Below are 26774 nucleotides of genomic sequence, written 5' to 3'. Positions count from 1 at the left end.
TAACTTATTATTATATTTAATAAATAAAATAATGACCTGTTCTTTATAGGCCAGGACGGACATTACGAGAGTGTTAGCTCATCCTACTGCTCTCTCAGTCAGCTCCCTGCCCTTCCTGGGCTATGCCTCCCTCCAACTGTCCTGATCAGATTATCTTGGCTGCCACGAGATGTTCCAGTATGCCACTGCTTCCCCTCCCCACTCAAACTTCAGCCTCCATTTCTGCAAGACAGTCTTCCTCCATAGAGCTTGCAAGGAAGAAACGAGATTGCAAATTACTGGCCACTCCTCTAGCCTGCAACAATGGCAGGCATCACTAATGGGTACAATTTCACCCGAACGCAGTTGGCTTCCACCTCCAGTAGTACAATACTCTAGGCATTGATTGCCATTTTGCCATCCAAGATGTAAAGAATGTAGGGAACCATCAGTCCTCTGTGGGAGATAGATGAGAAATAGATAGGTACACTCCACTGCAACAAAAAAACCAAGCTGGAATAATTCCCTAATGTCAGGATTTCTTAGATCTCAGAACAAGGTGTCAAGGAAAACAAAAAAAGGTTGATTCATTGAATCACCATTATGTTCTTTCCTGGAGATCCAAGAAATAGACAAGTTACTAACCTGCCTGGAAACCCTGAAATTGGCTGTTCTGAGACCCTGAGGAAGCTACAGTTAGCACAAAATTTTTATGCTCTGAGAGCATAGGGCAGGCAGGTATTACTATAAGGCACTGGTGGGTCAAGGTGAATAGGGTGGAAGACATGGACCGAACTTCTATTTAGGAACTCCTGTTGCTTCCTGCATCTTCTCTTTACCTGGAACCCTTCCCAGTGGTTCAGTGCAGCTTCACCAAACTCACTGGCTGCCATCAGAACTTCCTGCTGTAGAACACTGCATGGCTTATAGAGCTACAGTATCTCAGGGTTAAGAGGGAATATAGAGACCAAGTAGCACAACCTGCTATGTGACATACGGATTTCCTCTTGTGATAGACCCCAATGTAGACCAATGGTTGGCTGGGCTTAGGAAACACCACCAGAAAAGAGTCCAGCCACAGACCGTGCTCCCAGCTATGACCTCACCGATAAAAACACTCTCAGTGCTTTCATGGTATCAATTCTAATACTAATCTACCTCCAAGGGCATAGTGCATACACCCTCAACATGTCTCTTACAGGAAAGAAAATCTGCCCCTTCTCTGTGCTGTCACCCAAGTGGCATAGCCTTAGTGAGGAGGGCCTGGCAGGCCAGTCATCTCTGTACCATCTAAATCTGGCATATTTAGACTTGTGACACAGCTCCCCATAAGGTCATTTGTCCTTGACCATGAGTAGGTCTTAAACATCTCATTCAGATCCTCTGCTCCTCTGCCGTGTGGTGTCGGGCATAGACTTAGATCAAAGGTGGAAGAGCTTTGGCCCTAACAGTGGGCAGGTTGGGCTCAAAGAAGTAACTTGCCTGACGCCACATAATATTAGGGAGTGGAGCGTGGATTCTGACTATATATGCATGACCCCTGCCACCCCTGGTTCCTAACCTCCATGCTGTGATATCTGTCATAGGAGTTTCCATAATAATACAACTCTATGAACGCTCTTAGTCAAAAGCCACAACTATTTTGTACCACACAGAGGAGTTTCACTGTCTACACATGCATTGGTGGCTCTATTTGTCCCTCTGTGTCCGCACATGGCAACCCCTCTTCAGGCAACACTAAATGCAGCCTCAAATAGAAGCCAGGGAATGCTCCAGCAGGCTCCGACAGTGTCCTTCACAGGGAACAAGCTGGCTCTCCAGGGGATGCTGTGGTTTTTCTGTTGTCTGGCTAGATCAAGCTTACCCAAGTGGGACCGAGTCTGTGACTTGGAATGAGTCCAGCTTTTCTTCACACCGCCTGGGAATGCCCATGACCCTGACCCTTCTGTATCCATGCAGCCTCCTGCCAGGATATGTCCTGCAGCAAGCAAGGAGAGTGCATTGAGACCATCGGAAACTACACCTGCTCCTGTTACCCTGGATTCTATGGGCCAGAATGTGAATACGGTGAGGCCACTATGTTGTTGATAGTATTGTGGTCCTTGGTCTCGTGCTAGAGGCGATGCCAGGGAGAAAATCATGTTGGAGTTGCTCCAGTGAGTAAAGGCCAGTCCTAGGGCCTCTCTCGACCATCTGTCGGTCTGCCTCACTCAAGCTGTCAGAGACACACACTCTGGGTTAAAACACTTTATTCTTAGAGAGAGCACTTCCTCCCCAAATCTCAAAAGGTAAAAGGGAAATGAAAAGGCAGTAAAACAAAGAGAACTCTTTCAGGCTAATTTTGCTTGTTGGGAATAAAAACCAGTGAAAGAATGATTATTTCCCGAGATGCAACCAATACAAAGCTAAAGATGAACAGGTTGGGTTAGAAGTCCAGGGAGATTGGTTTAGGTGGGTTATACAAACAGCTCAGCTTTTAGCAAACCTGATATTGTCTTTCCACCCGCAAAGAAAGAAATCAATATTTCGTCCCCACAGTCACAGAGTGTAGCGAATTTGACCTCCCTCAACACATGCTCATGAACTGCAGTCACCCTCTGGGAAACTTCCCTTTCAACACACAGTGCAGCTTCCACTGCGCTGAAGGGTACACGCTGAATGGACCCAGCGAGTTGGAATGTTTGGCTTCTGGAATCTGGACGAATACGCCTCCACAGTGTGTAGGTATGTACACCCAGTTCTTTCCATCTTCACTCACAACTAGAATTTCAGAGGGGAGAACAAGCTTCCCCCATTTAAAAGACAAGGGAAAGGATGGGGATCTACGTTAGATGGGAAATTCTGCTGATGACTATTACCCGTCAACCAGAGTAACACTAATTTTAATTTTCATGATTTTGTATCTGTGGAGTGAGGTAGTCAGTTTAGCTCTTGATTCTCAGGCAAAAGCAATACAAAAGGGTCCTTCTCCCTTTGTTAATTGCAAAGTGAACAGAGTACAATAATGATTTAGGGGTTGGGTATTATAAATTTGATCACTTTACCTTGCTTCTTTAAAAAGTAAACAACAAAAGGATGCTTGGATCTTTCTAAACAGCTATTGAAAGTACCATTTAACCACCAAAGTTCTTCACCTGCCTGACACTTTGGGAAGATGCAGACAGCTGTTGCAGCATCTCAAAGCTTCCAAGGTGCTAGGCATAATCTAAGGTCTCATGCCATTATTCTGTGGTTGTTTTTAGCTGTCCAGTGCCCACCCCTGAAGTCTCCTGAGCAAGGAAGCATGACCTGTCTCCACTCTGCAAAAGCATTCCAGCACCGGTCCAGCTGCAGCTTCAGTTGCGAAGAGGGATTTGCATTAGTTGGGCCAGAGGTGGTGCAGTGCACAGCCTCGGGGGTGTGGACAGCCCCAGCTCCAGTGTGTCAAGGTGAGTTTCAGGCAGTTGGGGATGTATAATGTCCACTGCAAATGGTTCTGGATGGGAGCACAGATGAAACTGGCTAGCTTATGGAGAAACTGGCCGGAATCACCACAACTTGACTCTCCTTTGACCTACCACTCTGCTAGATTGTGTTCATCTGGGATAGGAAAAGAGTGTCAGGCTCTAGAAAAAAAAAAGAGGCTGATTTTACTACTTATTTTAAACAAAATTTAAAAGTCCTCCTTTCCCCAAAACTCACTGCCCTCAAGCAATTTCAGAACGACCTCATTCATAAATTTCACGTAAGAGGGAAAGGATAGCATCTACATCTGTAAGTAGACACTAGAAGACCTACCAGGACAGGTTTATAGCAGTAAAGGGAATAAAGGACATTAGAAAAAGCTTGAAGGAGTCTTTTATTTTAAAGAGATTTAGGTCACCCTGAAGCCTGGTACTACATACAAGTCTGGACAAACATCACTAGGGTCTCCTGAACCTTACAGATTCCTAGCGCCACCTGGATTTCCAGAGATGGATTCACCATTGCTCTCTAGCTGTGGGCATGGTTTTTCTCCTTCCTTAGTACCTTTCTCTCTGTCCTTGGTTGTTCTCTCCGGCTACGCAGCGTCAGCTCCCGGAAGCCCCTAGCAAAGGAACCCTGGACTGTGTCCATCCCCTCACTGCCTTTGCAATGGCTCCAGCTACAAATTTGAATGTGAACCTGACCATCGAGTGAGGGGCTGGGACACACTCTGCTGCACTGGCCCTGGCTGAGGGACTGCACCCTTGCCAACCTTCGAGGGTAGGATTTTTCATTAGCAGCCCCCAGTGCACCGGGAAGGAGTCACAGCACAGTGGAAAGATCAAGGGCTCTTAACATCAGGATGACCTCCTCCAGGCTCTGGCACTGAAACAGGTTGTTCAGCGTCCGGGAGGCATGGTTTTCTCCTCCATGAAATGAGCTACGGGTTGCAAGGAGCTTCAATGAGGATGAAGTATATAAAAAGTATACAATTAAATAGCTTGTATAATGTACCTCGCAGAGAGCCTTTGTTTCTGCCTCTTTTTTTCCCTCCCTGCCTCATTGGTGTATAGAAGCTGTGGGTCAGTGTCCTTCCTATACTTCAGATGGAGTCAGAAGAGTGGCTGTTAGGACACAGAGAGAGATTGCTCATCATAGCCCTCAGTGGTAGCCTTTGACGAAGGATCAAAGGAATGCTGCATTGAAAAAGAGGTCGTGACACAATTCTAGGCAGTTAGCTAATACCACAAAACTGAATTCTGTGTAATTGCCTCACACCTTCACCTTATAAAGCAAAAATGGGGACTAGGATATGGGGGAAATTAAATGTTGGATTAGGGAATTCCCGGGAGACCTGGATTATAAACCCAGCTCTACTACTGTCTACATATAAGACCTTAGGGATGTCATTTAAAATTTCTGAACCTCACTTTTCTCATCTGCCAAGTAAGAGAGAAACACTAGAGGGTCTTTGGTTCTTAAATGCCCTGATTCTGTAAAAAACAGAGGTCTAAGGTCAGAGTGTACAGGTAATCTTTATACTCTGATAAACTCCAGAAGTATCCTGGAGATGACATGCTTTGTCAAGGAAAAGCAGGAGGAAGCCAGTCTTTATCAGAACTGAGGTCACTCGGGGCTTAATTGTGCTCAGGAACTGACCTTGGGCTGCACTCACTTGGCAATTGAAGTCTGATCAGGATGACATCCTGTGTTCAAGAGACGAGGCTCTTTCAGGATCATTTTATAGGGCTCAGTATTAGAGTGCCAACAATAAGGTATGTTGTTCCAGCTTTTTCCTTAAAAGTCCAGTCTGTTCTATATCTCCTCCTTCCAGATCCAATTTCACAAATATTGCCAATAAATATCTAAAGAGCACCTTCAATGTCCGAAACACTGCCAGGCTCTGGGAATAAAACTCTGGATGAATGACACCAGCCTCAAGGAGATTGCCGTCTAAGGGGAGGGGCAGAATTACAATAATGCATGAACAGCTCAAGAACAGGGGCTGTGGGAGCACACTGGAAGAGCTTCTAGCCCAAGCTGGGGTGGGCAGGGAAGGCTTCTTAAGGAAAGTGAAGTCTAAGCTGAGACTTGAAGGGCAGGTGAGTGATCCAGGTAAACAGAGGCATGGCAAGGTGTTCCCGGCAGATACCTGTTTTCGAAAAAGGAGGATTTAGGGTTCTGCATGTACTGACGATGTGGGTCGAAAAGATGGAGCATCTCTCAAGGGGCTCTTCTGAGAAAGAATTGAGCCCTTCTACTGCCCAGTATCAGACAATCACTTTCTCCATTTAGCCATTGCCTGTGAGCCTCTGGAGAGTCCTGTCCACGGAAGCATGGATTGCTCCCTGTCTTCGAGAGCATTTCAGTACAACAGCAACTGTAGCTTTCACTGTGCTAAGGGTTTCACACTGAGAGGAGCTGACACAGTTCGATGTGCTGATTTGGGACAGTGGACAGCGCCAGCCCCAGTCTGTCAAGGTACTGTGATAGCATAACGTTGCTTCCCTGCTTCTCAGCTTCTTAAAGGCATCAGCATGTGCATTTAGTTCTGTCATTCATTTATTATTCAAACATTCACTAAGACTCTGTTATGTGCCAGGCCCTTTGTGTGGCCACTCGGGATGAAGTGGTGAGTGAGGGCAGTCTTAGGCATGTGTTCATCACAGTATCCTGAAACGCAAGGCGAGGGCTGCATGGACTGACATGGATGTCGTGAGTTGGCATGAAGGAGGGGGGGCTGGGAGGAAGGAATTATGCATGAGGAACAGCATGGAACAGTGGAAGGGTAATGACAAGACATTTAGTCCAGTTCTGTCATTTCCTGGCAACAAGCTTTTGGTCTCTCTAAAACTCAGTGTCACCTGCAAAATAAGAGTACTATTATCTCCCTTACCCGCCTCACTAGTGGTTGTGGATTAGTGTGTGTAAATGCAAGCTAAAAAATGCTACGAGGGACTTCCCTTGTGGCACAGTGGTTAAGAGTCCATCTGCCAATGCAGGGGACACAGGTTCCATTTCTAGTCCGGGAAGATCCCACATGCCACAGAGTAACTAAATCTGTGAGCCACAACTACTGAGCCTGCGCTCTAGAGCCCACAAGCCACAACTACTGAGCCCGCACACCACAACTACTGAAGCCTGGGCGCCTAGAGCCCATGCTCCACAACGAAGAGTAGCCCCCGCTCGTTGCAGCTAAAGAAAGGCTGTGCACAGCAACGAAGACCCAACGCAGCCAAAAATAAATAAAATAAAATAATACATTTATTTAAAAAACTGCTATGAGCTTTACAAATGTAGGTAAAATAATGATCATAACATTACCTTGTAAATCATATGTCTCTGATCTGATTTTACAAAGTGATCTCCTTTAAATAGTTCATGTTCTCAATATTTTGCTCTTGAAGAACTGAGATATAGGGAAATCACGAAGATTTTTTTTTTTTTTACAAGAGGTACCCCACACAGAATTTATGTCCCAGGAATGAAAATATTGGCATTTCATGTGAGATCCCAAGCAATTTATGTGAACCCTGGGTCTAAGTATACCTGATTTTAAAATGAGGCAGTGGTTTGAAAGTAGTGTCTTGAAGAGAGATGTATACACCCATGTTCATAGCAGCATTATTCATAACAGTTAAAATGTGGAAGCAACCCAAGTGTCCATCAGAGATGAATGGATAAGAAAAACGTGGTATATACATACATACAATGGAATATTATTCAGCCTTAAAAAGGAAGGAAATTCTGACATATGCTACAACGTGGATGAACCTCAAGGACATTATGCTGAGTGTAGTAAGCCAATCACACAAAGACAAGTACTGAATGATTCCACATATAGGAGGTACTTGGAGTAGTCAGAATCACTGAGACAGAAAGTGGAATGGCTGTTGCTGGGGCCTAGAGGAGGAATAGGTAGTTGCTGTTAAATGTTCTGAAGATGGATGGTGGTGATAGTTGCACAAAAATGTACTTAATCCCCCTGGAATGTACACTTAGAAATGGTTAAGTGGTAAAAGATAAGTTTTATGCTATGTGTATTTTACTACAGTTAAAAAATTGAAAAAAAAAGTGAGGCAGTAGAGGAATAGATCATCATACAACGTGATGGTGACGCTTAGCGAGGGGAATGGGATGTACTGGGAAGGTACTGTCTGAGAGACAAAGACACAGAGAGCCCTTTGACATGCTTAAAAGGAGAGGGTCTTTAGGGGTCACTGGAGACATTCTTGTCTCCAGTCAGGTAAATGTCTAATCACCCAAAAGAGAGAATTGACTGTTCTCTTAAGCATCTAGATATGTGGTTTCAATAACTCCCCTAGTAGGCCTTCCTAGCGTTTTCCACTCTGACATTCAAGGTCTTCATCTGATGCATAGCTATAATGATTTTAAGACTACTGCTACTACTGCTACTACTGCTGCTGCTACTACTGCTATTAGTAATAATAATACTAGATAATATTTATTGAGCATTTTAGTCGAACTCCATGAGGTAGTTAAAACTATTGCTCCCCTTTTAAAAATGAGAAAAGACTTAATATATATAGAATACATGTGTTCTCTCCATTTATGGCCATCTGCATTATATGATTGAGATCATGGCGTGTATATAATTTTTATCCTGCTTTTTCACTTGACATTGTGCATTGAGACACCTCCCATATCTTTCCAAGGTGAAATATATCATATTCCTTTCATGGATCCACGATAGTTAATTTTCGGCCTCTAATTAGTGGCATTTATGTTCATTTTTGATATTTTGCTCTCACAAATAATATCATGATAAAAATTCTCTGAACTGATTTTTGATATGCATCTTGTTACATACTTAGCATAGATTCTTGGGTCCAAAAGTACGATACTTTTAAAACTATGAATACATATTGCCAAATGCTTAACGATGGCTCAACATTTCCTCCTGAAGTCCTTCATGTGGCATTGGGATTATATGACACTTTTCTCGTCCTCCAGGTTAAACATGCCCAATTCAGAAATCCCTCTTGTTGGCACTAGAAAGAGTTAAGGGGTGGAAATCAATGAGTACTTGTTTATTACTTTCCTCACTCCCTTACTTTCTCACTTCCTCACTCCTTAGCGTTGCAGTGCCAGTATCTTCCAGCCTCAAACAAGGCCCAGGTGAACTGCTCCCATCCCTTTGGTGCCTTTAGGTACCAGTCGACCTGCAGCTTCACCTGTGATGAGGGCTTTCTCCTGGTGGGAGCAAGTGTGCTGCAATGCTTGGATACGGGGAACTGGAATGCTCCTTTTCCAGAATGCCAAGGTAAAATGAATTCTTTCCAGTGTCTTGGAAATAAACTGTAGGCTTATTTTAAAAAGCTGTATTTTAAAGGTGGTAACTGTCTAGGGGACAGAAACTTGACATGGACTGGAAAATGAATAAACACTGTCATCACGTAACCCAGGGATCCAAAATGCAAATGCCTTCAGGGGCTAGGCAGGTACCACAAGCGACAGGATGTCTGGCAACAGGAAGGTGGCAGGGGTGTGTGATGGTGGCCTGGTGCCAGCTCTGTCCTGGGGCCTTTCCCAGGACATGAAGGCTCCTATCATGAACCAGGTGGACTGTTCTCCCTTGGCTGAAGATAGTATCTGGAAAGAAGGCCAGAGGGAAGAGCTAGCCTCAGGATGGCTGTCCCAAGACTGACCTGGCTCTTTGCTCCTAGGAACCACGGAGTACAGTGGTGGAATGGGGGGTAGCTCCCGGGTTTAATAGTGGAATGGGAGGGGCAGAATTTACAGGTGCCTGGCTGCAAACATCCTCCAAGATCTGTGTTAAGACTGGAGAAATCCACTTAGGATAAAGTGAAGACTGATGAAAAGAGGAAGAAACTAATCTGTACATGCAAAAGGTCAACAGGACTCTCAGAGGAAGCAAAGTATATATATATATTCAGCATAAGCATATTTGTCTGCATTACACTTGATATAAAGTAAAGGCAGTTATTGTGTGGAGTAGAACTGGTTTTAATCATCTGCGTTTAGGAACTGAAGGACAGATGTACGCTTTTTATACTCCCCATTCCTTTTTCTACTCCGTGTATCCAATTATTTACTTATATTTATGGCAAATACTGCTTTTTAAAAAATAACATTTTTATTTATAAAAGCTACAGAAAAATAAGGAAATAGAGAAACAAAAAAATCCTATTAAATACCTCCCCCAAATACCCAACCCTAAAACAGGCACTGGTTATGTTTCTCCCTTCTTGTATGAATTCTTCCAATATTTTCCCACTTTTTCTTCCATGTGATTAGTATTTTTATGATGCATATATATACAATTTTAATAAGAAAATTAGGTAGGTAAAATACCAGCCAATTCTGCATTGTTTGCCTTTGCTTTTCACTTCATACCCACTTCCAGCAGGAGTGAAAGCAGGCAGAAACATGTTTTTAATAAAAAGGAAACCACTTGCTATTCAGGTCACACACAAACACACACATGCACACACACGTACACACTACTGTTAAGTTAGGTCAACAGTGAGTGAACGAACGAACGAACGAACGAAGGGGCTGACCAACTCAATAGAACTGCATGTCCTTTAGCCCCAGGCACAAGAGAGCATGGCAAGCCACAGGGGCTAGGGATGAGCACACCTTCTGAGCTGGGTCTGCAGGGACCAAGGTGAGGCTTGTGGCCTTGGCTCTTCAGCTGTTACCTGGGCTGCACTGAAGGCTGAATATACTACAAAGTCCACACAGCTTTGGGGAAGAACTTGGAGTCCCTGAGGAGGGTGTTACAATGCTTAGCACCCTTCCGCACAACCCTGGGCTGTTCAGGGCACAGATTGCAGTTCATTGCCCCACACTGGCCCATCTGTGGGTGTTTCACAGGAAGGAGGCTCACGCTCACCATGGCTTCCTGTGACCTTCCACTTCCCTTCCGCTTTTAGTTCTTTGTTTACTCTGACTGAACTTTCTCCTCTTGTTGCCGGGCAAGCATCAAGTGAAATACCCAAATGCGGTCTGTGCAGGAAGGTACCACGAGGCTTGCACTCAAAAGCTGTTGTAATGCTCTTGAGAGGGTGTTCTCAATTTCCCTTTGCAAGGTCCCCCTTGCCCCTGTATCCCCACCCGAGCTATCAGAAGGCAAGGCCACAAAAGAGCTGCAAACGGACTCATGGTACCAACACCCTCCCAATTTGTCCTTACAGTTTATAGGCTGCTTGACTTGCCTGCTCTCCCTTACCCACCACTCCCACACTGAATACAGAAAGACTTTTCAAGTGGCAGAAAAGAACTAGGTCTTTCGACCAAGGGATGAGATTGGGAGGTTGGGGGTGAAATGTAGCTGGAAAGGAGAAGGGAGGAAGGGAAGAGAGAGAAAGAGAAATAGAAAATGCTCTCAAGACCTCAAGCAGTTCAAATCAGTGGAAATGGCCCTAGGTTCATCCACACCACCACTGTCTGTGGTCTAAAACCATACACCACCCAATCAGGCCAAACAGTGAAGAAGAAACACCCGACACCATGCGTTCTCTTAGCCTTTAGCCTTCATTTTTTAATGCCAATATGTTTAATCTGAGTTTTATTTCACTAATTGGCTGAGGGACATCTTGGCAGCCATTAACATTTGCATACAGAGTGTTTTCACTTTTTAGCCTTGTAAAAATCCTGGGAGCTATTTAATGCTATTCTCCACATGTTAAAGGTGAACATATTGAGGTTCAGAGAGGTTAAGTGACTTGCCAATAGTCACAGAGCATGATCTCCAACCAAATCAAGTCCTCTAGCACCACAAACTCCACATGGATAAGCTGTGGCAAAGCACCATGAGATCTTATTTACTGTTTTTTATAGGTGAACAAGTAGTGTCATCTGGGGCTGGTCATTGTAGGATGAGACTGGTGGGAAGAGCATCTGCAGATGGCCAGTTACATTATGTGCCTACTTTGTGTCATGACTGTTAAAATAGTTTTTAATTTAATTTTTGCCTATGATTTAGTTAACTTATTATTTTGTATAACTGAGGATCCCTGCAAGGCAAGGATTGTTTTTTCTCCCATTTCATAGATGAAGCAACTGAGATTCAGAAAGCTTATTGTCCAGAGATACATTGCTAGTAAGTAACAGAGGCAGGCTTTGGACCCAGATTCTTTCCACCACTTGGTTGGGGGAAGGAACTTCTGGAAGAGGATAAAGTATTTTACTCCATTTCCCTATTTCCAATCACTTGTCATTGTTTTATGGCAAGGTGATTAGGTCTATCTCTGAAGAAGGTATCAAGGAAGCAGCCAGTCCTTCTCCTGTCCAGGGGCAACTAACATGAGCTGCGTCACTATCTTTCCCAACAAAGAACCAACTCCCTTTTAAATCACCTCTAAAGCTCTTTGGCGGTGAGCATTTCAGGATACCAGTCCACTGTCAACTGCTGCTATTTCACACGTACAAGACTTCTACCGGGTGACAAAGCACCATGAAATTCAAACAATCATTTCTAACCCCATGCTGCCCCGGTATGTTAAGGACGGACACACACACACACACACACACACACACACACACACACACACACTGATTTAAGTTGCTGTGTTCTAAAACAACCTCCTCTCTCCTCCTCGGCCATGCCCACGGCAGCCGTTACCTGCACACCTCTCCCAAACCCTCAGAATGGAACAAAGACCTGTGTCCAGCCTCTTGGAGATTCCAGTTATAAGACCACATGCCAGTTCACCTGTGATGAGGGATTTTCTTTATCTGGACCGGAAAGATTGGACTGTACTCCATCTGGACGCTGGACAGATTCCCCACCAACGTGTGACGGTAGGACCACGGGTCTATCCTCTCTTACAGCTTCTCAAGTAACCGTGTAGAATGAAGGATCATCAGCAATTCATGTAAACCTGTTCCTAAGCTAAAGGAAGGTTTCTCCACAAAGCATAACGATCTAGACCAAAAGCTTTTCTCTCTCTCTCTGAATATTCTTTTTTTTAATATAACTTTATTTGCTGCATTGGGTTTTTATCGCTGCGCACGGGCATTCTTTAGTCATGGCGAATGGGGGTTACTCTTCGTCGCGGTGCGCGGGCTTCTCACTGCGGTGGCTTCTCTTGTTGCAGAGCGTGGGCTCTAGGTGCACGGGCTTCAGTAGTTGTGGCTCGCAGGATCAGTAGTTGTGGCTCGCGGGCTCTAGAGCTCAGGCAGTAGTTGTGGCGCACAGGCTTAGTTGCTCTGCGGCATGTGGGATCTTCCCTGACCAGGGCTTGAACCCATGTCCCCTACATTGGCACGTGGATTCTTAACCACTGCGCCACCAGGAAAGTCTTCTCTGAATAGTCTTATAATAATAACTTTAAACATTTCATAGTTTTATAACGTGTTTTAGTGTCACTGTGATATTTGATGTTTATTACAATTCTAAAATAATGAGGACAGGCAGTATTGTCTCTATTTTACAGATGAGAAAATAGAGGCTCAGAGATTATGTAACTTGTCGAAATTCACACTATTAGTAAGTGATGAAGTTCAGCTATGTGACTGGGACTTTTACTTCATCATAAAGAATTTTTCTACTACGCTCTTACTCATTCATTCCCACATCCACCTTCGCTGAGCACTACTAAGCCCCAGACACTGAGCTTACTCAGGGGTGGATGTGATTTCATCCCAACCCCTCAAGGATCTCACAGTTTAACTATTGGTGTATGTTTCTCCTCGCTCAACTTCTATATGGATTAGGAGCTCCTTGAGGGCAGCAACTGTGCCGCATTCACCTTTGTATTTCCTGCAGCAACTAGACAGAAAAAAAAGTAGGTGTGTGACAAGTATCTGTTGAATCGAAGCTTATCATTTACTGGTTAAATTTATTCAAGCTCAAGCCCTATTGACAAGGAATTAGTAGATCCTCAAAGGCAAGGGTCTTTGATTCCCCCGAAACATCTGACTGACACCTACCTAGTATATAGTATACTCTAAAATAGAAGTTTATGAATTGATTAATTTATAGCTCACGTTTACTTTCAAAAGTTGCCATTGTTCTGTGTACTATACCAGCAGTAATAGCTCATTTTTATTGCTTGTGTAAATAAGTACCAGCTATTTCATATGCATTTTTGCATTCAGTCCACACAACTATCCTTAACATGGTTGTCACTCTCCCCGTTTTAAAGATGAGGAAATGGAAGCTAAATAGCTGGCAGAGATCTAATAGATAGGAAGTAAGGAGCTAGGATTCAAGTCCAGGTCTAGCCTGATTACAGGGCCAGAGCTCTTACCACAACACTACACTACACTGCCACATAGTGGCAGGTTTCTAAATCCCAGGTCAGTCACTTGTAAATTTACTCTTTTCCACTGCTTTTGTCTAGTTGCCGAAATGAGTGATCAAATGAGAGAATGAGAGGGATCAAATGAGAAAATATGTCGATAGAAATCTATTCGTGAAAAGAGCTAAATACTTATTCCTTCTCGTGGAATGAGCACTAGATTAATATCCAAAGAAGACCTGTATTGCTCTTCCATGGAGTCATGGACCATGTAAATCACATCACACCCTTGATTTTCTCAATTCCAAAAGGAGAGGAGTGGACAAGATCAACTCTGAGGTCTCCGTATGCTAACACATATAAATGGAATCTTAAAAAAAAATGGTTCTAATGAACCTAGGGACAGGACAGGAATAAAGCCGCAGACATACAGAATGGACTTGTGGACACAGCGGGGAGGGGAAGCTGTGATGAGGTGAGAGAGTGGCATGGACATATATACACTACCAAATGTAAAATAGATAGCTAGTGGGAAGCAGCCGCATAACACAGGGAGATCAGCTCGGTGCTTTGTGACCACCTAGAGGGGTGGGATAGGGAGGGTGGGAGGGAGACGCAAGAGGGAGAGGGTATAGGGATATATGTACACATACCGCTTATTCACTTTGCTACACAGCAGAAACTAACACAACATTTTAAAGCGATTATACTCCAATAACGATGTAAAAAAACAACAACTCTGAGGTCTCTTCCCTGGACACGAATTCTGTAGACTAAAGGACATAAAATGCTATCACCCGCTGTTAAAAAGATATACTACAAGCCACCGGAGGAATCTAGAACATTCATGGCTGATATCATTAGGGCTTCGTCACTTATTTCTCAATCACTCGTTTGTTTATTCCATGGGCATCTATCATAAGCTCTGTTTTTCCACATTCTGTTTTAAAGCTAAAGAATAAAAAATCCCTAAGAAACATCTCACTAAAGTTTAAATCATATATGCAATCAACATGGTTGTTAAATCTGTAATCTCTGAAGCCCCCACTTCCCCTCACTCCTTTCCACCTCCTTTTCTCCACACGAGGTGGCATTTGCCCACCACCCTTCAGGCCTAGCCCTGCCCAGTGTCTAGAACCAAACTTGACCAAGGGCAGCAGCTTTCGTCAACTATGGGCTTTGGAACTGTCAACCCTGTGTGCCCCTGATCATTAGCTCTGGCTTTGGTACCTGTGTTTCTACCTCATTCTCTAAATGTATTCTCTAGATTTAGGCACATAGTTCCTCTTCTTTGCCCATATGCCTGAGTCCATGAATTGTTAACCCTTCAGCACTGAACCTTGATTTTTCACATGGTCTTTTTCAGAGTCCTGGGCTATATCATAGGGGCTTGAGGGCCACCAAATAAGGAGGGGTGGTGTGGCAGGTGCAATGCTGAGTCTCCTGCTGCACAGCACAATGTGAGGTTCCATTTTTTGAGTAGGTCCACAGATATTTCCCTTTTAGTTAGAACGCCAGTTTCCTGGTCTCTCTAAGACCTGAGCTCTGCCTGTATTTTCCAGTCTCCTCCTAGCCTTTGCCCGCCCCTCGCAAGGACCTGAATTCCTTTCCCTGAACCTAAGAAGTGCTGAATTGCTTATATCCGGTTTCTGTGTCCCCCATGTCACCACCTGTTGAGCCACTATCCTGACACAGATTACTGTTTTCCCAATCACTTTGTCATTGGCCCTCTGGAGACCATGTTTGGCTGCTGGATCCAACTGCTAATGACCAACCTCACCTTGACGGGGAGGGATGGGTCCTGGTTTCAAATCCCAATCTTAGCTCTGCCCTTCTGCCACATCCTTGCTCATCCAAGTTCTAAAATATAGCAAACTGGTACCCTCTAAGCTCTGGCCTGTTTTATTTCTCCACTCCCCCAACATTTCTCTGACTCCATGAAGATTCCTAGCCTTTATTTTTAAAATTTGAGTTTAGAACAGCCAACTCAATTAAATTTATTATTTATGATACATCTTCTTTCCAAAAAATTCTTGACAAAACTGTATCCAACTCAAGTAAAAAGAGATAATACAAAGAAACAGAGAATTAACTAAATATGTCATAAGATAATAATAGAGTGCTGATGATCCCAATAGTTCATGAAGTCACAGGCAATCATGTACAGCTACTTCATGGATTACAGAAAAATATCAACGAAGACCTTTCCAGTAGGCAGCACGGCCTTTAAGTCCACAAATACAGAGCATTAAGTATGGTGATAAAAGCAACCCTTATCCATTTTCTATTCTTCTTGTAATGACTCAGGTTTTGGTAAAATTTTAGAGGAGGCTCAAGAGTATGACTACTTTTTAAAGTTACCCACAGAGGTCATTCCTTAGTAAAAATCTCTTCCTCTACATCCGCACTAGGCCCCTTCACTCCAACAACTTCCTTGACAGCTCCACAAATTTAATTCAGCCCATGTTTGCTGAGTGCCCACCACTTGCCCGTTCTGGGCTAGGCTTCCATGAACCTCACCAAAGCTGCCCCTCAGACAGGAAAACATGCTTCCTTACACAAGTTAGTCCTTAGATTCAACAAGGTTCATGTTTACAGAAGAAGGATGAGAGACTTTCCTAGCTACAAAAGGCTATATCTATAACCTTGTCAGAAAAAGATTGAGACCAAAGCAATGTCCTCCAAGTAGATTTAATGCTGTAGTAATTCTCTTTTTTTTGTAGTAATTCTCTTTTTTCTCTTTGTATACTATATTATACTCTTTGTATAATTCTCTTTGTATACTTTGTATACTTAAATCCATTTTTTAAAATAGTAACTCCTCTTGTTTCTTTTCACACCATGTAAAAATACTTGTTAGCATGAGTCCAAATTAAATTGTGCTAACTTATTCGTTCATTTGACAAATATTTTCGGACCCCCTACTTTAAGCCAGGCGCTGTTGCCTGGGATACAGTGTTGAAAAGAGCTGACAAGGTCCCTGCTCTCATGCAATTGACATTATGTATTTTCTTGGGTTTAAATATGAAATTCTTGGAGATATTGAAAAAGTTATTTTAGTGAAAATGTTCATAAATGATTTAATGTCTATGACTTACACCAAGAGATATGTTTAATAAATGTTTGATAAGTGGAATTGATCTGAGAGGTATGGATTTATTAATTACTCAAAAATTTGAGAGTTCTAAACTGAAATTCAGTATGTTACTTTGGCTGTCTGAATGGGTTCACACAGTAAGGATCCACAATCCTTCAGTGAATAGCCTGCCACCAAAAAGCACGTGGGCCAATACATAAAAGCCAATACTTCACTTTTCCATGAGGCATTACATAGGACTTCAAGAGATTTTTTTTTTTAAAAGCAAAATAGCTAAGCAAAATGAGCCTTATCTGACCAAGGCATTGCTTTCAGATAGTCTTGGATTTAAAGAAAGAATAGTCCCTCAGTTTGCCAATAATCCAATATTTGTTGATAAATAACAGTCTTATGTCAGAGACCTTCGTGGGGAGAAAGACATGATCCTAAGAGAAATAGGTAACTGCAATAACTTATCAAAACAGTTTTTTGGGGAAATAGTAAATTAAAAATTCCACATCCACTTGGCATATGGTGGTTGAGCACCACCTCTTGAGATGCTGCAGTGTGAATTGTGGGAGACACAAAGATTTATGGTTCTTGGGTTTTAGGGGCTTTCTATCCAGGAGAAGAGGGAAGAGATGACATGTGATATGACAGCATATGAGTTCAAAGAAAAAACTGATGCGTTTAGAGGAGAAGACTTCAGGATGCAGTGATCAGCAGAGGCTTAAGAGAGGCTGTGTTCATTTGGATCCTAGAGGATGGGTGGGATTTTATTCAGTAAAAATTGAAAGAAATTTAGGGCAGTGCGAGCCAAGAACCAGAGGCAAGAACACATGAGGTCAGTTCAGGGACTTCCCAGGAACTAATCTAGCTTCACCAGGAGGTTTTGAGCTTTCCTGTGCCATGAAACTGTGGTTTAAAAAAAAAAAAAAAAAAAAGCCTGGGGATCCAAATGGAAGAAACAGTAGTTTAGGACCCAAGATGATCATTGCAGGTTTAGACGTGTTGAATCTGTGGAGACAGCAGGATATCTAACCGGAAGTAGCCTCAGGCAGGAGGAAGGACAGAAGTGAAAACTTGGACTGCATTTATACAGATAGGACAGTGAGAGCTGGGGGGAGGCTCTGAGGTCTCTAAAGCAGCAGGTGTAGAGAGAAGAGGAGGAAATTGTGAATTCTTGAGGATGACTGCCTAAATCCTTGACTTCTTCCTATACTCCTCTCTGCAAGCCCACCGTCCCTCCCCCTGCCCTTTGTACTTCATGACCTCCTGTGCTCATTGTGAAACGCCTGCTACCTAGCAAAACACCTGACACAGTGGGAGCTCAATAAGTAGTTAATATTTGTTGAAAATGAATAAATTTGGTGCAAAACAGGGCTTCCAAATCAATTTGGAGATTGTGACATTCTTGATTTGCTTCTCCAGCCATCAAGTGTCCAGAACTGTCTGCCCCAGAGCGGGGAAGCCTGGATTGTCCTGACTCTCACGGAGAATTCACTGCTGGCTCCATCTGCCATTTCTCCTGTAACGAGGGCTTTAAGCTGGAGGGGTCCAGCCATGTTGAATGCACAGCTTCTGGAAGATGGACAGCACCCCGACCGACCTGTGACGGTAAAACAGGATACACTTGCCGGGACAGCTCTTCTTCTGGAAATTTCCTCAACAAAAATAACAAACACTTATATACACTCTTAGTATATGACAGGTACACATGATATCATTATTATTGTGAAAGCTCCACTTCTTGTCATGAAGTGGGTTTTCTACTGGGGTCTAGGAAACACAGCCTGGATTTAAAAATGTATAAGGAGTGACAGGACTTTTTCACATTTGTGAATAAAAGATAACACCGATTCTTAAGCACGGATTATCTTTCGTAATTGTGGCCTCTTTGTCTCAAAGAGCTTTGTTGAGTTGATTGAATGGTTTCCATTGCTTCATCGCCAGGAGAGAGCACTAGGGGTGTGGTCACCGGTCCAGTGTTTCAGATCAAGGAACTGAAGTGGAGAGGGGTCAACTGCCATCTCTCTGCCACGTGGCAAGTTAGTGACAGCCAGTGGCAATATCCACGCCTCACATTTCATGCTGGCCTTTGGCCAGAAGACAATACCACCTCCCAATAAAGCAGCACTGATGGGCTTCCCTGGTGGCGCAGTGGTTGGGAGTCAGCCTGCCGATGCAGGGCACGCGGGTTCGTGCCCCGGTCCGGGAGGATCCCACATGCCGCGGAGCGGCTGGGCCCGTGAGCCATGGCCGCTGAGCCCGCGCAACGGGAGAGGCCACAACAGTGAGAGGCCTGCGTACCACAAAAAAAAAAGCAGCACTGAGCAAGCAATTGGCCTATACATATTTCTCTTTCTACTGAATTCTTATATTTCTGCACCAATTATTCTGCCTTTGTTTTGTTTTGTTTTTAGTATCAGTAACATTGATGCCACCCCCCCCCCCACCTCCAATTTCTTCTTCTGGCCAGGAGAATCATCTCTCCAAGGACAATTTTAGATCATTTTTCTCATCTGGTTTTCCATACCTGATTTTAATAGTTTTCCTTAACTTCCTTAAGGAGCTATTGCTAGAACCTCCCTGATTATGAAAGGAGTGGAAGGCAGTTATTCCATGTCAGTCTTTTTTTTTTTTTTTTGGTGGTACGCGGGCCTCTCACTGTTGTGGCCTCTCCCGTTGTGGAGCACAGGCTCTGGACGTGCAGGCTCAGCGGCCATGGCTCACGGGCCTAGCCGCTCCGCGGCATGTGGGATCTTCCCGGACCAGGGCACGAACCCGTGTCCCCTGCATCGGCAGGTGGACTCTCAACCACTGCCCCACCAGGGAAGCCCCCCGTGTCAGTCTTAACTCTGTTGTGCTCCTTCTAATTGGGAGCTCTAAATTGAAACATTTTCTCACAACAGACATAGTATCAGCTCCTACTGTAGAGGTGCAATGCCCATCCCTCGTCACTCCAAAGCAAGGAACAATGTCCTGTCAGCATCGTCTGGGAAACTTTGGTTTGAATACCACTTGCCACTTTGCATGCAAAGCTGGATTCACACTCATGGGAGATAGTGCTCTCCGATGCAGACCTTCTGGACAATGGACAGCAGGAGCTCCAGCATGCAGAGGTAATGTGAAAAGGAACAGGCAGTTCTGATGCTCTCTTCCAGCAAGCTAGTCACTGTACATGCCTGTCGAAATCCCATCCCACCCCAATGACCCCTTCAAGTGTCAACTCCTCCATGAAATCCACACCAATCCCAATTAGAAGCAATGTGCAAGAAGCATACCAACTTTTCCCCTTCCTTATGTCACGAGGTAGTGCCCTGGTACTCAAAGACCTAAAGGAGGAAACATATGTAAATGTCCAAAACGTGTTAGAACAATACACACGCTGAACACGAGACCAGCTATCTGAATTGTGAAATATAAGTTACAATTCTGTTAATGATGTGGCAGTGTAAATATTCCGTATTTTCATAATTGGAAGCTAAATAAAAAGATAAATCATGACTGATACCTCTTGAAGACCTATCGCCCTCTGCACGAAGCACTGTGTCTCCTTCATCACTGTATTCCCTAGGAAGCACAGCACAGTGCTTTGCAAATGTCACTGTTGCTCAATAACATTTGCCTGAGTTAAATTCAGTCTCCTGAGTTGAGTTAAATTTGACTTATATTTAGTTTTCTATCCACAAATTTAGGAGAATAGCCTGAAATTCCCTGACAAATAGTTTAACGAGTATGGAAGTCTCTACCTCTTTCAATCGTCCAGAGGCCAGCTATGCTGAACACTTGTTATTTTAAGAAATATGTGCTGACATGCCAGCTTATTGTCAATGGTAGTAATAATGACATTTAGGACAACAGTATTCTTGAGAAGCAAAATTTTGTAAATAGTATTTTGGTAGGTAAGATCGACCAATCCACTGGCAGGTATTTATTGAATTGCCACTATGTGCCCATCCTAGTTCTTTGGCTGTCATTCTTTGAGTGTCTATCTTAGTACATGTGATGCTGGAAGGGCTAGTGGGAATGCCAAAAGTAGCTCATTTCCTTTCTGATCTTTTGTATTCTACCTCATCTAATGGCAATGCTAGCCAGGTTTCAAATGAATCCATACTCTCTTTTGTGTTCATTCTATATGTTTGTTTTTCCTGCCTTCTTTTTTTCTGCAGCTGTCAAATGCTCCAAGCTACACGTGACTGAGCCAATCGTGATGAACTGCTCCAACCCTCGGGGAAATTTCAGCTATGGATCCACCTGCAGCTTCCGTTGCCCAGAGGGCCGTTTACTTAGTGGCTCAGCGAGAACAGTGTGCCAAGAGAATGGCCAGTGGTCAGCTATCGTGCCAGCGTGCCAAGGTTTATTTCTCATCTGGGTTAGGAAGTCGCTTTGATATGGAAAATAATGAAATCAGTGTTTCTCCTCTGAGTATTTCTGACAGTGGTTGCTTTTTCCATCACTGGGTTTTCCCCTGCATTTAATAATTGTTTCACAATGAATCAGACAGCATCTCTGTACCTCATGCAGTGGGAATCAAATTCAGTGACTCTGTGTAAACAGTCACCACTCCTTTTTCAAAGCTCCAGTTTGTGAAATGAATGCTCTCATTTCTTTATAATCTGTGTGTAGTACCTCTTGAAGTTTCAAAATGTTTTAAACTGAAGGTTATTTAGTGCAGAATCCTGATTTATTAGCTCAGAAGATCTTTGTTTAACATATACCTCCAAAAATACAGTATATCTTCCTTAATTAAGCTCCATCTGTTTGTAAGGTTTATGTCATCCCCCTCCCTTTTTTCCATTTCTTTTCTCTAGCAGCTTGTTGTAACTACTTTTCATCCCATAAAAATGTTCAATTGCCCCCCCCACAATTACCCAAAGTTTACTTTGTTTATCCAAACTTCCATTTATTGTGTCTACCATTTAATCATCTAATTCCTTTTATTGAGTCCTTACCCTGACTCCTTTGGAAATTACGTTTGATATTTAAGCATTAGGAAGAAAATCAGGCCCTGCGTGCATCCCATTCTGTTGCAGTGGTTTATGACTTCCAGATGTTTTTGTGCCGGGTTGTTAGCACTGCCAGGACCTTTGATGACTTACTTGATCTCACATCTTAGAGTTCTTGGGGACCTCCTGGGGGAATGATGGTCTTCTGCACAATACCCTTCTTATGTCTTGCACGCGTGCATGTGTTTATTTTGCAGCGGGGCCATTGACTATCCAGGAAGCCTTGACTTATTTTGGTGGAGCAGTGGCTTCTACAACAGGTTTAGTGACGGGTGGGCTACTCCTGGCTCTGCTAAGAAAGCGTTGCAGACAAAAAGGTAAATAGGAAAGAATATTCTCCTTAGTTTCTTCTTTCATGCGATTTGGGGCAGGGCAGTGAAACGACAACTTCAGTAGTTCATGTCTGAAAACATTTGCATTAAAAGAAAACAAGGGGCTTCCCTGTACAGTGGTTAAGAATCCGCCTGCCAGTGCAGGGGACACAGGTTTGAGTACTGGTCCGGGAAGATCCCCATGCCGCGGAGCAACTAAGCCCATGCACCACAACTTCTGAGCATGTGCTCTAGAGCCCGCACGCCACACTATTGAACCCATATGCCACAACTACTGAAGCCTGCATGCCTAGAGCCTGTGCTCCGCAACAAGAGAAGCCAATAATAAGCCAATCCTCTTCTAATAAGCTAATGGGTCTCTTCATCTTTCCGCATGGAAAGTAAGTGGGGGTATCAGAGGGGTCAGGGATGCTCAAATCCAGGAACAGAAAGTGGCTATGTTAAAAGTACCTGCCAGCATTCTCATGGAATTGAGATTTCCACACCTATTTTTTTTTAACATCTTTACTGGAGTATAACTGCTTTAGAATGGTGTGTTAGTTTCTGCTTTATAATAAAGTGAATCAGTTATACATATACATATATCCCCATATCTCTTCCCTCTTGTGTCTCCCTCCCTCCCACCCTACCTATTTTTAACTGCTCAGAGGAAGAACCCCTTGTTTCCTATTCTCATGCTCTCTCCCTTCACAAAGCCACCATCACATTAGGCTGGTTTTCTAATGTTCCCTCATATACTCTTCTGTGAGTGAGTAAATAGGACAATAGACAAACAGTAACACTACTTAAAGACCAAAAAGCTACAACCAGTCCCTCCATGCAACATCCGTGCTTGGTTAACCAAATCCCAAAGGCAGAGGTGAGAGCTCCTAAGACCTGAATCCTCATCTCCATTACCATGTAGGAATCACCCTATTCCTGCATTTTCCCCAAGCTCTTTCTTTAGTTTTGAGACATTTCCAGGGAACCCTCTGAACCGTGGAGAGGGACCAGCAGCCACCCATCCTCCAATATCTTTATAATAAATAAATTCATTTGTGGAGATGAGGAATTTTCCCTTGACCTGTTCCAATTTGATTTTAAACTTTCTAGGATTCTATGGTCAAATACTAGGAAAATGCTGCATACTGTGTCCCTCCCCTGCAAATTCAAAGTGCACTTTCATTATTACACTGAAGGCTCAGTCATGCCCTGTAATAAATATACTTGTTCATCTTCATGTCACTTAATATTTTCTAAATGTATTTAGGAATGAGATGCTTTTCCTTTTATATCTACCCATGGGATGATTGACAGACCTGCTGCCATGTTTAAAGTTTCCACTATCAGAGTCCATTGCTTGGATTAAGACAGGAGGCCCCCAATCACATATGTGATCCGGGGAGAAAAACATCCACTGTTATGTTGGGTTGGATTTGCTTACTCACTTAGCTTGCCCAAATAATGACTGAGGGAGTGTGACAAAGGATGCAGAGATAGAGGGCCTCCAGTGCCAAAGAAATGAGTTTCGAGAACCAATGGTCTCAACAACAACCAAGAGTAGCGAAGAAGATGAAGGAAGGGACCAGAGGTAGAAGGAGAGGTTGTTACTGAAAGGGAAGAGGAGAAAGATGAGCGCACTCTGGAGTTACATATCGTTGAACGTTCAATTTAGCCTAAAACAGGTCCCACCTCTTAGGGAGGGGATGTTCCCTACACGTCTCTTATAATGAGCCCATCTGGAAATCAGTCTGCTGACTCTCCCCAATAATCCCTATCACTGATGACCTTTCTCCCTCATCTCATTTTTTACTCTGAAACCAATCTTCTGTGTCTTCTTGCTTATTTCAGATGAAGGAAAAAGCCCCTTGAACCCTCAAAGGTAAGATGGAAATGTTTTATGATTAAGTTTTTCTAGTTTGACTTTTTAATTCACTGTAGTATGTCAGAATGATTATACAGATGACCTCTTTTTGAAACAAATCTTTGGCAATGTCCCCTTGACTAGTTCTGAAAATATACAGATAATATGTCCTAGCAATACATAATTTTTTTTTTTTTTTACGGTACGCGGGCCTCTCACCGCTGTGGCCTCTCCCGTCGTGGAGCACAGGCTCTGGACACGCAGGCTCAGCGGCCATGGCTCACGGGCCCAGCCGCTCCGCGGCATGTGGGATCTTCCCGGGCCGGGGCACGAACCCACATCCCCTGCATCGGCAGGCAGACTCTCAACCACTGCGCCATGAGGGAAGCCCTTCATAGTGTTTTAAAAAAATCAATAGGTGCCCTAATGATAATATAAAGGAGCAATACAAGGGAAAGTGACTTGGAAATAAAATGCTAGAGCTGAGGCACTACACTAGCAGATGCTATGGGGTCGTCAGATGCTTGTACCTTCATTCAAATAGAATCACTATGAAGGCAACAGCATAAAGGTCAACTGAGAGGAATATTCTGTTAGTGATTCAAGCAATATCAGAACCATTGCCAACACCAACCTGATTTTTTTAAATGAGGAACAACTCTGGTAAAGAGTTGGAAAACCTGTTATTATCTTCCCTTAATTCACATGGCAATTACACTTTAAAAGATGCACAAAAAATTTAATATTTATATGTAAAGCAGTTAAGTTGCAGGCTCAGGGATTTTTCACCTCCATGAACGTTGAGTAGCTATTCTAAAGTTATATGGAGTGTGTAAGAGAATTCTTTTGCGCCCCAAGCATATTAGGACATCCAGCACCCATGGTCCCTGCTTAAATGTCAATAGTAAGTCTCGATCATTAGGAAAATCAAAAAATGTCTATAGGGAGCAGTACTACCATTCTTTGAAAACTATTGCCACGTGATCAAGTATCAAGGCTGGAATTTTATAATTCACCAAGAAGAAGCTGCAGCAGGGGCATAGCAAATATTCAGTACCCAAAGCATCAACAATAACATGGGTATAAAGTGCAACGCAAATTACCCAGAGCTGTTAAGTGGGATCTTGAAAATCTCTTTGGTTTTATTCCTCTTTCCGACTAAAAGCAGAGAATTCCAGGGGTGGGATGGTAATCCACGGTCTCTGCAGGAACTATGTGCAGGACTGGGGTCAAGGACAAAGCATAATACGGCAGGTCATCCTTGTGTTTCTCTTCTTTAGCCACCTAGGAACATACGGAGTTTTTACAAATGCTGCATTTGACCCAAGCCCTTAAGGTAAGTTGTCTACAAAAGTATTTTTGAAGAAAATAGAACAGTAGGGGAAAAAGGAAGACTATAAAGCTTGACTTTTCTTTATATAATCATGAGTCACATTTTAACCATGTATTAAATGTTCAAACCATGCAGGAAATTGTGTTGGCAGTAGGGGACAGGTATAGCAGTAGAGCGACAATAGAAAGTGAGATCATAAGAAGATTTCCATTTCCTCCAGGATAGAAATGTTCTAATGAGACAGAACCTATGTCAGGATGTATGACACTCAATTACTGGCTGCTAGGTGGTACTGATACTGCAGCTTTGCTGGATCACCAGAAGTCACGAGTGCTAGAAAAAATGTTACAGACTTTATGGAGCCAATTCCCTAGGTGACCTGCTAGGAAAACAAAAGTCATATGATAACGTCTCTCTCCCAAAAAGCTCAGTGAATGATTGAGTTTCCTAAGAGAAGTAGCCTAGATGGCAGAATATCTGGAATCTAGAAAAAGATTATACTAAGCCTTAGGGGGTACATAGGATGAGAGCTTTCTTTTATCTTTTTGGGGAAAATATAATTATTTTAATTTTTTGTCTCATTTTCAGAGACCCGTCCTTCTCTTGGTCACCTCACTGAACCTCCACAGAATCCTAATTTTGAACATCAGCCTTCCCGACAGACTTGACTATAACTGTAGCTTAGTTGCCGCAGTTTTCTGTAAATACTTGTGAATAAAGGGCATGGAATTTCCTTTAGATTAGCTGTGGACCAGAGCAGAAGGACTGTATCACAAGCCCCAACTCTCCGCCCACCACCCCTTCCTGCTCCAGTTCCTCTTCCTCCAACACGAGCCTCAGAAGCTGGGACTGAATGTTTCTGCCGTCGTCTGCGGGCTTTGCCCCCGCTGTCTCTTGAGATACTAATTAACTAGAGCCTGGAGCATCTGACTCACCAGAAGACCAGACTGCAGAAAAATAAGAATGCCTCTTTATTTTTGGATTGGAGGAAATCATCCTCTACTTTGCTGGAAGGCAGGAGGCCTCTCTGACTTGAGGGAATTTCTGTAGGATTTCCTGGGTCTTCACTGCTTGCTGTTTGTGAAGGCTTTTAGACCTCTGCTGCGAGGCTTCAAGAGGAGCCTCTGGATGGCACCAGAGGCTGCAGAAGACTAAGGATCGAGACAGGAAGGTACATGTCACTGTAGACCTTCCCTCCACCGGTCATTCTCCCCCAGACAACCCAAAGACCAATACTCAAATGTCTAATTAAAAGGATTCCCCCAAATGCCATGTTCTATTATTTGACATTTTGTTGAATAAGATCTGTGTCCGTCACTTTCATACATGAATGTAATGCACAATCACAGTAGTCCCAATGACAAGCTCAACCCTTCAGTGAGCAAATATGTATCTTACCACCACCATAAACACACAAGAAAATCAGAGAAGCAGAAAAATGTCTTCATCACCTGAGTGTGTTTTACACGTTCTTTAATTCACATGCTTAATAAATAGGTTATTGAAAGTTACTCAGTAGTTGTCTG

At 43.3% G+C, this 26774-nt stretch overlaps 1 protein-coding gene across 1 annotated transcript in view; it reads left to right on the top strand.

Annotated features, from left to right (window-relative positions):
* The window catches only part of SELP (selectin P), a 42293-nt gene extending 15785 nt beyond the window's left edge, over positions 1-26508 (top strand). Inside the window, exons 4-16 of the mRNA XM_060009361.1 lie at positions 1939-2046; positions 2518-2703; positions 3222-3407; positions 5719-5904; positions 8522-8707; positions 12028-12213; positions 18163-18348; positions 19644-19853; positions 20904-21089; positions 21938-22057; positions 23903-23933; positions 25196-25251; positions 25837-26508. Coding sequence (XP_059865344.1) covers positions 1939-2046; positions 2518-2703; positions 3222-3407; positions 5719-5904; positions 8522-8707; positions 12028-12213; positions 18163-18348; positions 19644-19853; positions 20904-21089; positions 21938-22057; positions 23903-23933; positions 25196-25250 — 1826 coding nt within the window. The 3' untranslated portion in view covers position 25251; positions 25837-26508. The remainder of the gene's footprint in view (positions 1-1938; positions 2047-2517; positions 2704-3221; positions 3408-5718; positions 5905-8521; positions 8708-12027; positions 12214-18162; positions 18349-19643; positions 19854-20903; positions 21090-21937; positions 22058-23902; positions 23934-25195; positions 25252-25836) is intronic.
* The last annotated feature ends 266 nt before the right edge of the window (positions 26509-26774 follow it).

Source organism: Delphinus delphis, chromosome 1 (genome assembly GCF_949987515.2).
Source record: "Delphinus delphis chromosome 1, mDelDel1.2, whole genome shotgun sequence".
NCBI classification, from domain to species: Eukaryota; Metazoa; Chordata; class Mammalia; order Artiodactyla; family Delphinidae; genus Delphinus; species Delphinus delphis.
Note: the sequence above shows the minus strand (reverse complement) of the source record. Positions and strands in the feature narration are given on the sequence as shown.